We start from the raw sequence: 15,782 nt of genomic DNA, 5'->3' as shown, positions 1-15,782 counted from the left end.
GTGCCCCGCCGCCGCCCCGCACCCCGCGCCCCGCCGTGCCGCCGCTCAGCGCAACCTCGGCAGCTTCATCCTTTAGCAATGACCTTTTGATAGTCGGTTAAGCCGACAGAAATAGCGCTTGTAATTAATCTATTTCCGTAAGATTAGCGTGTCAAATGCCACGGGGATGCGTGTAAGATCCCTTCAGAGCTTAACTGCCTTTTCTCCGCATCGGATTAAGCGGCGGCAGCGGCTGCGGTGCGCTCGGAGTCCCCTCCTCTCCGTGCCCGGCACCGCGCGTCCAAGCCAGCTCTGCTTCTTGAGAGACGGAGAAGGTGAATTCGCCAGATTAGATTAATTTTTCTTTTACTTTTCATTCTGCAGAATAAAATAAGGTTTCTATCATCAGACTCGGGTTAAAAGTGAGCACAGGAGCACCTCAGTGAGGGAAATGTGAATGCAGATACACAGACACACAGGCACAAAGACGCACAGTGAGGCTGTGGATGCCCCTCCTTGGAAGCACTGAAGGCCAGGCTGGATGCGGCTGTGAGCAACCTGGGCTGTGGGAGGTGTCCCTGCCTGCAGCAGGGGTTGGAACGAGATGTTCTTAAGGCCCCTTCCGACCCAAACCATTCTGTGATTCCTCACAGCCACACACACAGACCCCTCCACCTGCCCCCCCCCCCCCCAGCCAGCAGCCCTAGGTGCAGCACAGCCAGGCATTCCTGAGCCCCCTGGGGCAGCAGCATTGCCCAGCTCTCAGCTCTGCCACCTCCTACATCCCAATTCCTGCTCTCCGAGGAGCGTTAACATCTTTTTCTTTTTTTTCCTCTCACTTTCTCACTTTCTCTTTTTCCTCTCGGATGACACTGTGTGATAAGGTCTGTCACTTTATGTTAAGCCAACTGGATCGTTTCCATCCTGCATAATCCTAATGCAGATAGCAGGGGATGCCCCTGGGAAAAGAGGAGCCATTGGGAGGAAGGAAGGACCAAGAACCAGGCACCCTGATACGCACGGTACCTCCACAGCATCCCACGGCCTCTATTGGCACAGCGCTGTGCTTCCCTCGGACCTATGGCCTGATCATTGGGTGGTTCTGTGTGGAGCCAGGAATTGGACTCAATAATCCTTATGGGTCCCATCCAAGGTGGGATATTCTATGATTCTGTGATTTGTGGTGTTCCAGCTTCGGGCTGCCCCTGTGCTGGATGTGGGCATGTCCCAGAGTGCTTGGGTTGGAGGGACTGCAGCAACAAAAGCAGGTCTGAAGGCTCTGGAGAGAGCAAGGAGAGAGCCTTGGCTTTGTTTCCTAGCTGAGTATCAGCCTGAATGGAATGAGCTTAATCTGAATATCTGCAAGCCCTTCGGGAAATTTATGCTAAATTTATAAAATATTATTATCTCCAGCTCTCTAAATTAATCTGCACAAATGAGTGAAGTGCTTTTTCATTTAGGACAACTCAAGGTTTAAAATAAATAGTGTGGCAGAGAGAACTTGACAGTAGGTTCTGTAAGCACCTGTGTGTCCCTGGGCACAGACTTGGGCTCACAGGATCCCGTGGGGATGCACTGAGAGCTGAGTGCTGGGGCTGGGATGCTGCTGTGCAGCCCTGCAATGGGAGGAGCAGAGGGGGGACGTGGCAGCAGGGCTACAAACATCCTGGCTTTGCTCAGGGCAGCAGCTGCAGCCTTCTGAGGGAGAGGCAATGTGTCTGGGGCATGGATTTAGGAGAGTGGGCCTGTGTGGACCAAGTGAGGTCCAGTGAGGCCAAGTGCAAGGTGCTGCTCTTGGGTTGGGGTTTTGGGGTCCCTTCCAACCCAACCACACTGAGCCCGTGATCTCCTGCAACTTGTCTGCATTGCACACTGCGGGGCAGCTGCTGGGGCATTAACCTGATGTGCTTTGCCAAGGGTCTGAGATGGAAAAATAAGGCAAAAATCAGCATCATCCCAGGGAAACGGTAAGCTGAAGGCAGTGGAGGTGACTGCTCCATGGGTCTTGAAGCCGGGGCTTAGAAGAGGTTGTGCCCATCTCTGCTTCTCCCTGCAGCCCCATAGGGACGGGAGAGCTCTCACCTCATGCACTGAGCCCTGGCTGGGCTCAGTGCACAGCCAGGACCTGCAAGCACAGCAGGAGATATACATGCAGATGGGGAGCTCCTCATCCGGCATTGTTCAATGAGCACTGAGGGACTGGGCAGTGGAAATCCACATCCACAGCACAATTAAATACCTGCTGCATCCCAGCATTTATTCAGGCCTCAGCAACTCTCCGGAGCCTGGAGATCTGGGGACTGAAATACAGGTCCAAATTTGCAGCCCAAAGCTGTTAGTATTTCAGTTTCATCTCCAATTAAGCAGAGCACTCAGGCGTGCCCTTACCTTTGGCTCTCGAGTAACATCGCCGTCCTCCCGTGAAGCAAGAGCATTTCTCTGCTCTTAAATGCACAGGACCTGCATTTCCAGCAGCACAGTGCCTCACTGCCACCCAGGGCACAGCTCTCGGGAGCACAGTGGGCAGAAGGCAGCAGCAGCACAGCCTGGCGTGCCAAGGGAAGGGGCAGCTCTCACCAACAGCCAGAGCAGCGGCTTTGAGCCCAGGCTCAGAGCTGGGTGCCCAGACATCCACGTTATGTTCAGTTTGTTCTTTCACCACTTAAGTAAAGGGACAGAATCACTGCTGCCTAAGTAGAGGGAAAGTTTCAAGGCCAGGCTGGATGTGGCTCTGGGCCGCCTGGTCTGGTGGCTGGTGACCCTGCACATAGCAGGGGGTTGGAACTGATTGAATCATAGAGTCCCAGAATGGCCTGGGTTGCAAAGGAGCACAATGCTGATCCAGCTCCAACCCCCTGCTATAGGCTGAAAAACTCCCTCCTAATATCCAACCTACACCTCCCCTGTCTCACTTTAAAACCATTCCCCTTGTCCTATCACCATCCACCCCCACAAACAGTCTCCATTAGGTAACACCATGTGTGTCAGCACTGAGATGAAGCCAACAAAAATAGAACTTGACTTCGCATGCCACGTCTTATTTCCCTTCCTCAGATGGAGAGAGCAGTACCTGCTGACACTGCGTGCAGACCACGGCTCAAGGGGAGGTTACCACCCAGCACACAAATTGCTGTCCAACTGCAAACTGACATTATTTACCTGCAAACCCTTTGACCCAACAGAGGTTTCTGCACAGGTGCTGCGATGCTGAGCCTCCATCAGCAGGGGGAGGCTGGCAGGAGCTTCCTAGAGCACAGTGCAAGCAGGAGCAGCAGGTCTGTGCTCAGCAGATTCAGCAGGTGGTGGTGTGGAAGGATGGACGATGGGGAGGGACGCATGGAAATCACTCTGCCGTTGCATTTGGGTAACATCCCAAAGACATCGCTGCCACATGAGGAGAGAAAGGCAGCCACGTGTTTATGTTCAGCACCCAACAGAAGTGTGAAAGCAAGCTTTTCTCCAGGTTTATTTACTAAACTGCTTCACACTCAATGAAATAGTTACAACAACCATTACAGAGCACTATCACAAGAGCCAACACGTTGAGAACACGGGCAAGGAACGAGGGTGCAAGTTACAGTTCATTTCCTGCTGGCCTCAAATAGCACATTGTAAACAACAACAGAAGCAGAACATTGCTGCTAAGAAAGGTGTGCACGTGGGAACGGCCTGCGGACACAGAGCCACACACAGCACTGCTCACTCCTCACACTGCACTCCGCCACAGCCCTCTGTACAGCTATCAAATCCTGCTAAAAAGTATAGTTCTCCTTGGGTTTAAAATACAGCACAGCGCACAAGGCAAAAAAATAGGAGTTACCATCCAGTTCTTTGCGTGTCGGTTAAATATCAAGAATTTAAGGCAAGCTGGGACGTTTTGCATTGTTTTAGATGATGGATGGGGATTCACTGATGGCAGCTTCGCAATGGTAACATGCCGTCTCCCAGCAAAGGGGAACGGAGTGATGCTCATGGGACACACGTGGCCCTCGCAGCCCCAAGGAGGCCTCCTGAAAGAAGAGCACTCCTGGAAGGACGGGCAGGCACGAAGCTTACAGATGAATATCTGAGTTAAAAAAGCAGAAATTTGGGAACTACGCGTGCACATACAAACTCGTGCCCATTTTAAAGTGCTCTACAGATCATTCAGAGCGATTAAAAAATAGAACTGGATGATAATTTATCGTTGTATGACGTCTTGGTTGAAGGTCCTTAGATTTTCAGCTGCAAACAGACATTACAACGGGAGCACTGCACTTGAGATGCAGGTGCAAACAAGCTGCCGTGCCTGACCGTCCCATAAGCAAACGCTCTGAGGCACAGGACAGCAAGTGCCTGAACAGAACGAGGGCAGTGTGACACCAACTGATGCCTAGAGCTGAGGCACTGCCCTGCCCATCTCTATCCAACCAGCCCAACAGTCCATCCAACAACAGCGGCACATTCCATCCCGTGTTCTTCTCATTCCTGAGGCTGTGTACAAAGAGAATTGTTTATGCTGCTACCTTCAAGTCTAGCAATACTACATGATATGATTCAGAGTCAATCTCCACCACCTAACTTAGTATTGCTGCTGCTCAGATAAACATAATAAAACATCTTGAGACTTTAAGTGTTCTGCCTTCCATAAATGAAAGATGTCTGCATTGAAAACCAATAACATCACGCTGAAAAAAATACATTTCTTTTTCTTCTCGTGACATCAAATTATTTCTGTCTCTCACACCACCTTCTGCTGCCCAGAAACAGAATTTCCTGATAGTTTCCATGAGAGTATTTCAAGCAAAGATGCACTGCCATCTTCATTCATGGAATCCTACTGTGGTATGGCACACGTTGACCTGCATGGAACACCTCCTGTGCTTAGAGGCACACACCTGACTTTAAGTAAGAGCTTTTCTTCCTTGATATTAGATGGTTCAGCAACTTTATCTCCTGATAGAGTCAGAAGATATCACAACCAATGGCATCTGTGATGCTGTAAATAAGGAGAGCACACGGAAGCATTCACCTTGTGCATTCACTAGGGCAGGAATGTGAAGGTGATCTGTGCAGACTGAAGCACCATCACTGCCCCACCTGCCCCTCCTCTGCACTCCCACACGGTGCAGTTACTCATGTCCAGTTACACTGTTATTGCTATGTAACCAGAAAACCTCAGTGGTCACACAGACTGCTTACCTTGTGAATTATTTGCTTTTAAAGTCCTGCGTAATTCTGCCAAACCTGAAGAACACGTGCAGGATTCTGTGATTTGTGCACCTGCAATGGGTGGGTTCTGCTGTGTGGTGAAAGCTCCCGTGCTCCCTCAGCTGCTCAAATCTGAGCTTATGGAAGAACAAAGACCACCAGTGCTTGCCCAGCTGCAGTTAGCTCCTCAGGGGAAAAATAAACAATAAATTAAGTGTACTCAGAGAACGTCTGCTACGTATCTACAAAGAAATGGCTTTTAAAGCAACCGTTTTAAATACTATTGCACCTTCAAAAACAATACTATGTGGGCTTGGAAAACAAGGTGAGACAAACATTAACTTAACGTGTTAGAACAGAAGTAAGTCGAGGCAGAACACTTCCTAAGTACCAGGTCTGGCAACACAACCAAAACAGAAATTTGGGGTAACCACAATTCCCAGTTCAAAGCAGGAGACAAACCCAAACGTGCTGAATTAGCTAGAAATGCTATGTACTCACTCACCTATTTTGAAATAACCTTTACAACCCCCAGCATCCGTTTACCTGCCTGCATCGCCACCAGGCTTGGGGCCATCACACAGTTATCACCCCTGCTGCTCCAGCAGCACTGAGCCCAGCACTGCACTCACCAGCACTGCACAGTGGGGGAGATCAGGGCAAGAGCCCGGGCTGGGATCTTACTGCTCCATACATATGCGTTGTGTATTTGTGAGAACAAGAAACACAGATCTTCCGGAAAAAGAAAAGAAAAGGTAACACACGTAGAGCTCATTCACTGCATTGTGCTCTTCCTGACAGTTTCCATAGGCACAAACGTCTCAAGCGAGTCAGAAGGAAAGCCAGCAGCACAAGCACAGGCACCGTGCTGCCTGCACACTGCAGGGACAGCCACAGCAGCAGGCACACAGCTAGCACCGTTCTCACATCCCAGCACTCTGAGAAAGGGATCATACATTCTTTGAGAAAGGGCATTTGTAGGGGATACAGACACAGGAGTGCTCTGGGGAAGGATGGGACTGATTGTTGTCTGAGTGTGGATTTTATGGCATGCCACAAATGCTGCTGCCACGTTTTCTGATGCGTTACTGCTGTCACTTCTCTGTGCATCACAACTGAAACCTCACAGCAAACCAGCAAGACCGAGTCACCACTCCTGGTACTCATCTGTCCACGACAGAGAGAAACACGTGGGAAAGTTTAAAAATGTGATTCTCTTCATCAGATTGTGATTTTGTTAAGAGGCAATAAAAGAGCCTTGCAAAGTTCTTTAAGCAATTCTACTCGTCCCAGCCCTCCTACCAGCAAGCAGGTCACAAAGAAGAGTGCACAGGCAATGGACTATGGCATTTATTATTTACAGACCTTGAGATACAGAAACAAGGCAGCCCTTTAGTTACGGTTCATAAAAAAATTATGAAGCACTGGCATTTTCTTAGTATGAAGACACAACCAGACAGTCATCAGCAGAGCCCAGTCACACAGCACACCCATACGTCTCTCACCCCAAGCACAGTAAACTTCATGTTTCTTAGTAGGCAGGAGGAAGAGAGAAAAGCTCTAGAAAGTGAAAGGGTCAGACAGACAGTGAGTGTCCTAACCACGTCCTAGGCATGTACAGTACTCGTTAAAGTTCCCTGCCTGTAACAGATGCTGCCCAAGCCCAGCTGCTGGTGAGCTTCCCACTCCTGCTGCCCGTGGCACCAAAGTAACAAGGCCAGCAACCAAGAGGAAATGATTCCTTCCTCACTTCAGCCACAACTCCACCACACTCCTGCAACTTTCCAGCTCCAGCAAACGCAGCACATGGTCTCCAATGGCAGGGTTTATCTTCAACCAGATCAAGTTCCAACCTCACAACAGGTCCATGAAGTCCTGCTTGTCATCAAAGTGCAGTCAAACCGAAATTGCAGCGGCAGTACATCATACCAGCAGAGTCCAGCCAGGTATCTGAGATGGGGTCGTACTTCTGTACAGTGTTCAGGTAGGATGAGCCTGAATGACCTCCAACTACGTAAAGGTAGTTATCAATTACAGCTGCACCCACTCCTGTTGAAAAGAAAAAAAGTTAGCTGATCACCAAGCACAAAACTAAGGAGTGCTTTTGCTCCCACTTGAGTCCCCACTGGCACCTCCTCATAACGCAGAGCAGACAATCACACCCAGCCTTTCCCTCCTCGGCCCAGCTTTAAGGAAAATGGGTGTAAATGAAGAGTCATTCTCTCTACAGATGCTAACCCTCCTTTTCAACCCCACTCACACCCCTTCCTAAGGAAAGCAACACTCCACAGGCAGGCAGCACAGAAGATGCATTATGGAGCCTCGACATAAAATGGAAGAGCGACCACAGAATTGCTGAAATTAAGTTAAAATTAATGGAAAAACAGAAATACTATTTCAAGTTCTATCTGGTACAGCTCAGCATTAACAAAAACAGACTGGACTTCAAATACTTATTCTTCTATGGAACTGATTAAGCAATCTGTGACCCAATTCAGAGATGAAGGTCGGTGCCCTGCAGACAAGTCCCTGTGAGCCTAACTTACCGCAGCTTCTGCCAGCCCAAACGGTGGCTTACTTCTGAAAGAACAGCCCACTGAAGTGCTGAGATCCAGATGTCCCTACCTGTTCTGGGCTCCTTCATGGGTCGGCACACAGTCCACTGGTTCTGGTGGGGATCGTACCGCTCAATGCTTGATAAGTGGGACACACCGTTGTGCCCCCCTACCACGAAAATGAAGCCCAGCATGACACCAACGCCAAAGTTTATTCGTTTATCAGCCATTGAAGCTACCGTCTCCCAAGAGTTCTTACTTGGATCGTAGCGTTCCATGCTGCAAATACAAACAAACAGTTTGTGAGGCTTAGATTTTAGTGACATCACACCGTGAGACTCATCTAGCTGTGCCCGTCAGGGATATCGGAACGCAGTGAAAAAGCACTCGAGCTGGTGGAAAATTCTGTAGCACGGTTGCTTTCTACTGCCCAAGGGCAGCACACAAAGCTGAAAGCAGAGCTATCACCTCAAAGATCCTTCCACAAGGATCTTTTACACAGCTCGTGCAGCTGGAGCTGCTCCAGAAAGCATTGCCAGAAAGCATTTCCAAGACTCTGAGTCGGCAACTGCAGCTCAGCCATCTCCCCAGAGCTCTCACCCCCCTGCCCCGTGTCTCCAGGTTACATCTTGAAACAAAGTGTGATCCTTCAGAGCTGAGTTCAGAACAGAAAGCTCCTTCAAAGTTGACTGCTGCTTTTCCTAAGAAAATGAAACGTGTGAAAAACTGAACCAAACGTAGATGTGAAGTGTGCCTATTTGGGTAATGCAGCAAACCAGAAATTCCTTCAGGCATCCATGAAAATAACAGAGGCAAAAAAACCCAACCACATGGAGAGCATATCCCTCAGGAAAAGCAGTGAAGAGGTTGCTGATCAGAGCACAAAGGATAGAAAAGACCTTTGGGATAAAATAGAAATTATCAGCATCATTTTATTAACCACCGCATCTGTACAGTCACCCAAACACTCCTCATACGTGGCCAACCCCGTCCACAGTGCATCTTCAGTAGCACAAGGGAGGCAGAAAAGAGAAAATCAGAAGCACTAAAGAGTAGGAGAAAAGGGGCTCAATCATACAGCAGTCAGCTTGCTTTTAACTCCAGAGCTTGTCTGAGCCCAGTGACTGCACGGCACGGTGTGTCACTGCATCCCTGAATAATCAATACAAACAAAGCCATTCAATAAAGACTAAGTAAAATTTTTAAAGGCAGCTAATGAAATATCCATCAGTTTGATAACTCCCCAGGAAGTGCTGGCAGTTCCTTTCTGACTGAGGAACAGAGCAGATGCTGCACAAAGAGTAGGGCCACCGCAGACCTGACGTTAGAGCTTTCCCCTTCAGAGGTACCAACTTGATGAAGATGTTTCCTGCTATTCCAGTGCTAAGATTTGCATTTTCTGAAGTGCAAAGCTGAGTTTCCCTTTCAAAGGCAGGCATTCACCCCACGCACTCATCTGTCATGAACAGATTGTCCTCAGCAAGATCTTGGTTACCCCCCTTTATAAGCAGGCTGTGCAACAAGGTTAGAACCACACTAAGCAGTGTAACCTACTGATGTTACATATGTCTGTAACTTAGAGCACTGTTTGCCTTTTCCAAGTGAAAACTATTTAGTTACACTTCCCTGTTTAGGAACCAATCTTCTGCTTCACAAACCGTTTTACATAAAGGCACACAAAGTGTGAGGAATCCAATTAATGACTCGTGTGACGTCCTTACACCGTTCTGTTAAATAATCAGTGCATCCCCTCTTATAAGCAAGATTTCATTTCCACTCTCCACTCAGCTCCTCAGGCTCGTTGTTTATTAATGTGCTTCCCAGAGGAACATATGGCTGATTTGTTCCCACTTCTAATGAAGAGTACAAGTTACTACTTTGCATAACTAAATACCCCAGACTACCCACACGAAACAACGGGGAACAGAACAATTAAAGAACATGCTGGTACAAAAAAAAAATGCCTGTGAATATAAGGTATATCGAGCATGAGAAAAATCCCACTCATTTCTAAGGAGTATTTCAAATGTCAGAGCTAACCTCACGTCCTGGCACCGTGCAGCCCTGAGGTTACCTGGCACTGCTGCAGTGCTGCGGCTCAGCAGGGCTCTCCCAGGGGCTGCAGCTGCTGCTGGCCCCACTGCCAAAGGGGCAGAGCAAACATGCCCACAGCACTTCTCCTCTGGGACATCCAGCCTGGGGATGCTCAGGGTCAGGCACCCTGCATCCCTGGCTCAGCAGAACGCATGTACGTCTTTGGCTTCGCCGTCCTCCCTTCTCGGGGATTTTAAGAACACACACATCTCTGTGTTCCAGCTCAGAGAAGTTCAAATACAGATTTCCCAGCTGAATTGCTAGACTGATACTACAGAAGGATTAATGAGGCCCACTGTGGATTAACACCGATTTAGCTCAGAATATTTTAACTGGCTGCCGAACGCAAGCTTAAAAGCTTGTGTTTTTACTGATTTTCAGCTTACGGCATCAAGCTACAGACACGAGAAGCACATACCTGTTCATATGGGCAGGACCATACCCACCGATGGCATATATCATTCCATCTAAGACAGCTGCAGCAAAACAACTTCTCGTTTTGTTCATTGGGGCCACTAGCTGCCACTCCTTCACTTTAGGAATGTACTTCTCTACAGTTCGTAGATACGACTGCCCATCGTAGCCCCCCAGGGCATAGAGCTCTCCTGCCAGAACCACCACTCCCAGCGTGCTGCGGCTCTCAAACATCCTCTCCAGAGATGTCCAGGTGTTTGTGTCGGGGTCCCAGCACTCCACTGAGTTCTCGTGCTTCCTGTAGCTGATGCCTTGACACACGTGGGTGGCAATCCCTCCTACAACATAGATTTTCTGGTCTAGGACACATATTCCAAATTCATAGCGGGGAATGCTAAGAGGTGCCAGGCCTATCCAGGAATCGTTCTGGGGAAAATACATTTCAACACTGAAACAGAGAAAAAGAAAGATTACGTGAGCAAACCCAACTTTATGAAGCTCTGCTGTAAAAGAGCAACATGGAACGCAGTCTTAAGTGCATACGTTATAATTCTCATCCCACGTCAGCTGTTCCTTCCAAGGGCCTGGACATAAGCTAAAGCAAAGAGCAAAAGCATACAGCTATGCAGTGACATGGTGGGAAGTCCGAGCACCAAATCTGAGACCTGAGAAAATGGATTTTGAAAGTACAGAACAGTCTGAGACGGCACAAAGCATCACAGACAGCGTGAGGGCAGACAGCAGGGTGCTGGTAGGTATAGGATGCAATAGGATGAGCTGCAAAATACAAACTGAAGAGTTAGGAGGGTAAAGTGAAAACAACCAGGCAACCAGAAACCAAACACTCAGCCACTCAGAAGGGCCACGGAGACAGGAGGGACAAAAAGGGTAAGAGGCACACACATGGACATGTGCACACATTTAGAAAGTACAGTTTGTAGTTTGCAGTTGTACACTGCAGTCTAACTAGAGGGAAAGTTTCAAGGCCAGACTGGATGTGGCTCTGGGCAGCCTGGGCTGCTGGTTGGCGACCTGCACACAGCAGGGTTTGGGTCTGGGTGAGCACTGTGGGCCTTTGCAACCCAGGCCGTTCTGTGAGTCTATGATGACAGCACACCGGCCCTTCACTGCAGAGGCCCAGGTAGGAAAGAGCAGCACTAAACGGATTCCAAGAAGCTCTGTTATTATGAAGCAGGAGGTAATTAGCAGTAAAAAATCCCCATAATAATAATAATAAAAAAATAAAAATAAAAACCAGCTGTCTTGCAAGTAGAAACAAAAAGGAAAACGAGTATTGTGGCAGTAGGGCCTCCCATTTTCAATGGTAGCTGTAGGAAAATCAGGTACCTAAATTATTAGGGAATAGTTTTAACTGATGTATGCCTTTTTTTTTTTGCCAAGAAAAATTATTTAAGTATGAATGGAAGTACCAGTTTATGAGAGACAATTATGAATAACAAATTAACAAACGAAAGGAGTTTTTGTATGCAGGAACACACAATTCCAACGGTATTTTTGTTTAACAACAACAACAACAAAGTATTCTGAACCACACCATTATGTGACATTGTTAAAATCATTTAAGAACCTGTGAAAGAAACAGAGCTGAGCTGGACCAGAGGACTCTTATTCCATTAACCAAACAGATCTGGCATTCAACATTCCCCCACCCTTTATTCTTTACAAACACAACCCTAACGATCCCCAGTCCCAACAGCCACCGTTGACACCCACTGATAGGAAAGCAAACTGTAAATACCTTTGACAACATCCTCAACTGCTCTTAAGTGTGTGCCCATGTGTACAAGCACTGAACTGCTGCAAAAAAAAGAGTAACTCAGTAAAATATCCCAGCACCCGGCTCTAGGGCCAGCCCAGGGAGCCTGCCTCAACACAGGGAGCACGTACTGCATTGTAAAGGTGCAGTCAGCACCACAGCAGCCTATCTACAGAAGTACACATACACACGGGAACGCTCACAGTTGAGCTGCCACTTCTGGAAATGTTGACACAGTGCTGAGAGAAAGCCCAGGCACACCAGTATGGGCAAGAACGCTGTCTCTGTTCCGTTCCTCTTGTTGGTGCGGCTAGCTTCAGCGAGGCAACAAACCACTAATCTGAAGAGGATGCTTAGTTTGAGAACTGGGTAAATAAACCAGCTCACTAGCAGGCTAAAGGCATGACTGCACTGTGATCAAGAACTTCACGCTGCTAGGAACCTCAGCTTTTCCTCTGATTAAGTTAGTCTTAATTCCAAGGGCTCCTGAGTTAGAAGTAGCGTGCAAACTGAAAATAGCTATCTTTATTAGCTAAATTCAGAGTGAAAAAGATTTTCTAACTATTTGTACTGGTACAAACAAAGCCTCAACTGTGAGGACTGCACACAACAACCAAGAACTCACTGCTTGTCCTCGCTGCAAGAAAACTCACTTGCGAGGAAAGCAGTAACCACATCTCTGCAAACCACAGCTTCTCAGTGCTTCTCTTGGCCCAGGGTGACAAAAACCACACACGAACATCACGCCGCTCCACTGCTGCAGCAGCTCTGCCATTACCTTTCTAAACACGCAAACAGCCCAGCTTTTCCTCCTACAGCACACAGAACTTTAGGAGCACAGCGAGGTCGTGTCATCAGCATGGTCTGGTGGGAAAGTCTGTGTTCGGGCATGAAGTGGTATTTCAGAGCCTCGTTTAGAAGATGTTTGCAGGTATGGTCATCACGAATGAGATGGTTTGCTTCGTACAGCCTCGTAAGGAACTTCACACTCAGCAGCGGCAGCCGGACGCAGTGCAGCAGCTGTGCCAAATACTTCTGTCGCTCCTGAACGTCGTATTTGATCCAGGACTCCAGTGCATAAAAAACTGTTTCTTCTGTCACGACATTCAAGCAGTCATTGGAAACAATTTCATCCAATTCAGAATGCGTAAGCTCAAAGAATTCTTCAGTCTGACAAACGTCTTCAAAGTTCTGACAGATGTACTTGTTAGCAGCCAAGTACAGGTCGTGGCAGCCATAGGTCTCTGCAAAACGAGAAATGCCGATGCAGTTGCCAGGATCGAGCTGGCTCTCCAGAAAGGCGCAGCACTCCTTCACCACCAGCTTGATTTGCAGAAGGTTTGCAGCCGGAAGAAGCGACTCCACGGTGTCCTGTGAGATGAACACAGTCCCTGTGTAGGCGTACTCCACGATGGCCTGCAGGGCCGCTTCGTCAACGCACTGGAACTCTACCTCTGAATTCTCCTTCTCAGAGAGGTTCCCGGTGAACATGGCTTTGAAGTACGGGCTGATGCTGGCGAGCACCACTTTGTGGGCATGGATCTTGACATCGCCAACCCTAAGGATAATGTCACACAGCTCGTGATGCTGGCGAAGGAGGTTCAAGCCTTGCAGAAGCTGTTCAGAATGCAAGTGTGTAAGGTTGGCAAGCATGTAGGTTGGAGACGACTGGTCCATCTGTGACAAACAGAATTGTTGAGGCATTACTCAGGGTTTCACTTTCAGCTGCTTCATTACTCATATTACATAGACGTGCCACACGTAACGTTTAAAAATTACTTTTCCATTTACGTTTTTACCTAAATTAGTGTAGTACCTTGCAATTTACCTCTCAAGCCCTCACGCTCTATGCTTTTAGAAACACATTAAACTCAGGGCAAGTATTTATTAGCAGCGAATGCCATATTAACCGTTTATTGAAAAATACACAAACATTTTTTCCTTCTGGAATAAAATGCAAACTTCAGAATGCATGAAAGAGTTCTACATCACATGTTCCTGAGAACTGCATAGAGATCAGAATAAAAACAGAGAGCCCCAGGGCTGTGCACCTGGAAAAGAGAAGGCTGAGGGGATCTGAGCAGTACTGATCCATATCTGCAGGGTGGAGTTGGGGGCTGGGCTCTGTTCCGTGGTGCTCAGCACCAAAACAAGGGAGCACCAGGCACAGACTGGAGCCCAGGGAGTTCCGTATGGACGTGAGAAAGATCTCTGTGCTGTGAGGGTGGCAGAGACCTGGCACAGCTAACCCCAAGTGGTGGGGGAGTCTCCCTGTGTGCAACTGCTGTAGGGGGATTGGACTGGCGGAGCTCCAGAGGACACTTCCAACCCTTACGGTTGTGTGAAATAAAGAACTGGCCTATTTGAGACAAAGTTAAACCTTCCTAGGCTAGCCTGTGCTCCTCGCCTCATGCCTTCCCCGCTGCATCTCACCCCAAGCAGTGCTGCACAACACCCCAGCACTCAGGAGGCACACAGCTCCACAACCCCTGCTCCACACAGGTCATAACAGTCCCTCCCTTGGCACAAAGCAGAGAAAAAGACCCACACAGGCTGTGGGACGCTGGACTGCAGGAAAGGGCGTGCAGGAGCAGGGCAGCACAGCAGACGGGAGACCCTCACCTCACCCCATGGGGGACTTTGCTGCAACAAGAGCTCCCCAGCAAGCACACTGCTGTCCTGCTGAGATTGGCTCAGGGTGCCCAGCATCTGCAGAAGCGTGTCCAAAAAAGGGCAACAAAGCTTGAAGGGTGTTTAGCACAGGTCTTATGAGGAGTGGCTGTGAAGAGGAGGCTCAGGGGAGGACTCACTGCTCTCTACAACTCTCTGAAATGAAGTGATGGTGAGGTGGGGGTTGGCCTCTGCTCCCAGGTAACAGTAAAAGGACGAGAGGCGATGGCCTCACACTGCACCAGAAAAGGTTCAGGTTGGATATTAGGAAACATTTCTTCTCTGAAAGAGCGGCGATGCACTGTGCCAGCTGTGCAGGGAGCGGTGGGGACACCTGCTCCCAAAGGCATCCAAGAGCCATGGAGATGTGGCACCGAGGGACACGCTCAGTGGTGGGGATGGACTCGGATCTTGGTGGCCTTTTCCAAGCTCAATGATTCTATGATTCTAAGAAGTGGAACAAGGAGAGGTGCTCTGCAGCCCAGCCCACACAGCTCCTGGGGGAGCACAGAGCACCTTGGGCTCTGCCGCTGCCTCCACCTCTCCTCAGGCTGTAGGCAGCTGCTCTCACTATGGCACAGGGAGGGCAGAGAGAAGGAAGCTGCCACCCACAGCTCGCACAGCCCCCAAGCACTCATTCCTTCAAGTTTTCCTTCCTGTTGTGACACCTGACAGCACCACGACACCTGCTCTAATTTCAGCTTCGTAAGCATTCGAGTGGTGCTGCCCACCCCCGAGAGCTGCAGGAGCTCTTCAGTTCTTATTCACTGAATTGTTGCAGTGGTGAGAGGGTGGAGGGTGTCAGTACATCAGGATCCAAGACAGGCAGGGAACATCACCATTGTTCTGCAGGGAACATCACCACCATCCCATTTCTGAACTGAAAAGCTGACTTGATTCTTTTATTCACTAGATCACTACACGAGCTTCCAAAGTGCGCTTCCTTCATCTCGTTATTAAGTTCATCATTTCCATAGCTCCTTAACTGGCACCTTATCTGCAATGAGCCCACTTACAAACTGCTTCACGTGAGAGAATAAAATTAGCTGCCAGCATTTAAACACAGAATGTAACAGCAGCGCTGACAAAGCGAAGGCCGCAGG

General features: G+C 48.7%; 1 protein-coding gene across 1 annotated transcript; it reads right to left on the bottom strand.

The window, feature by feature from the left end:
• Positions 1 to 3,421: 3,421 nt before the first annotated feature.
• On the bottom strand, positions 3,422 to 13,725 carry KLHL28 (kelch like family member 28). Its single transcript, XM_003206869.4, has 4 exons — positions 12,788 to 13,725; positions 10,237 to 10,680; positions 7,795 to 8,003; positions 3,422 to 7,218 (listed from the first exon to the last, which is right to left on the bottom strand). Exons 1-4 carry the CDS (start codon positions 13,711 to 13,713, stop codon positions 7,055 to 7,057), a joined length of 1,743 nt encoding a protein of 580 aa, XP_003206917.2. The 5' UTR covers positions 13,714 to 13,725; the 3' UTR covers positions 3,422 to 7,054.
• Between the last annotated feature and the right edge of the window lie 2,057 nt (positions 13,726 to 15,782).

Source organism: Meleagris gallopavo, chromosome 5 (assembly GCF_000146605.3).
Source record: "Meleagris gallopavo isolate NT-WF06-2002-E0010 breed Aviagen turkey brand Nicholas breeding stock chromosome 5, Turkey_5.1, whole genome shotgun sequence".
NCBI lineage: Eukaryota > Metazoa > Chordata > Aves > Galliformes > Phasianidae > Meleagris > Meleagris gallopavo.
The sequence above is the reverse complement of the archived record's forward strand: the minus strand, read 5'-3'. Positions and strand labels throughout refer to the sequence as shown.

Bases quoted from the DNA above. Each gene is read 5' to 3' on its own strand.
- KLHL28 (XM_003206869.4), bottom strand. From the start codon at position 13,713: ATGCCTCAACAATTCTGTTTGTCACAGATGGACCAGTCGTCTCCAACC. The intron at 10,681-12,787 runs GTAATGGCAGAG...TCTCTGTTTCAG, and splicing joins CTGTTTGCGTGTTTAGAAAG to TGTTGAAATGTATTTTCCCC. The intron at 7,219-7,794 runs GTAGGGACATCT...TCTTTTCAACAG, and splicing joins CATGAAGGAGCCCAGAACAG to GAGTGGGTGCAGCTGTAATT.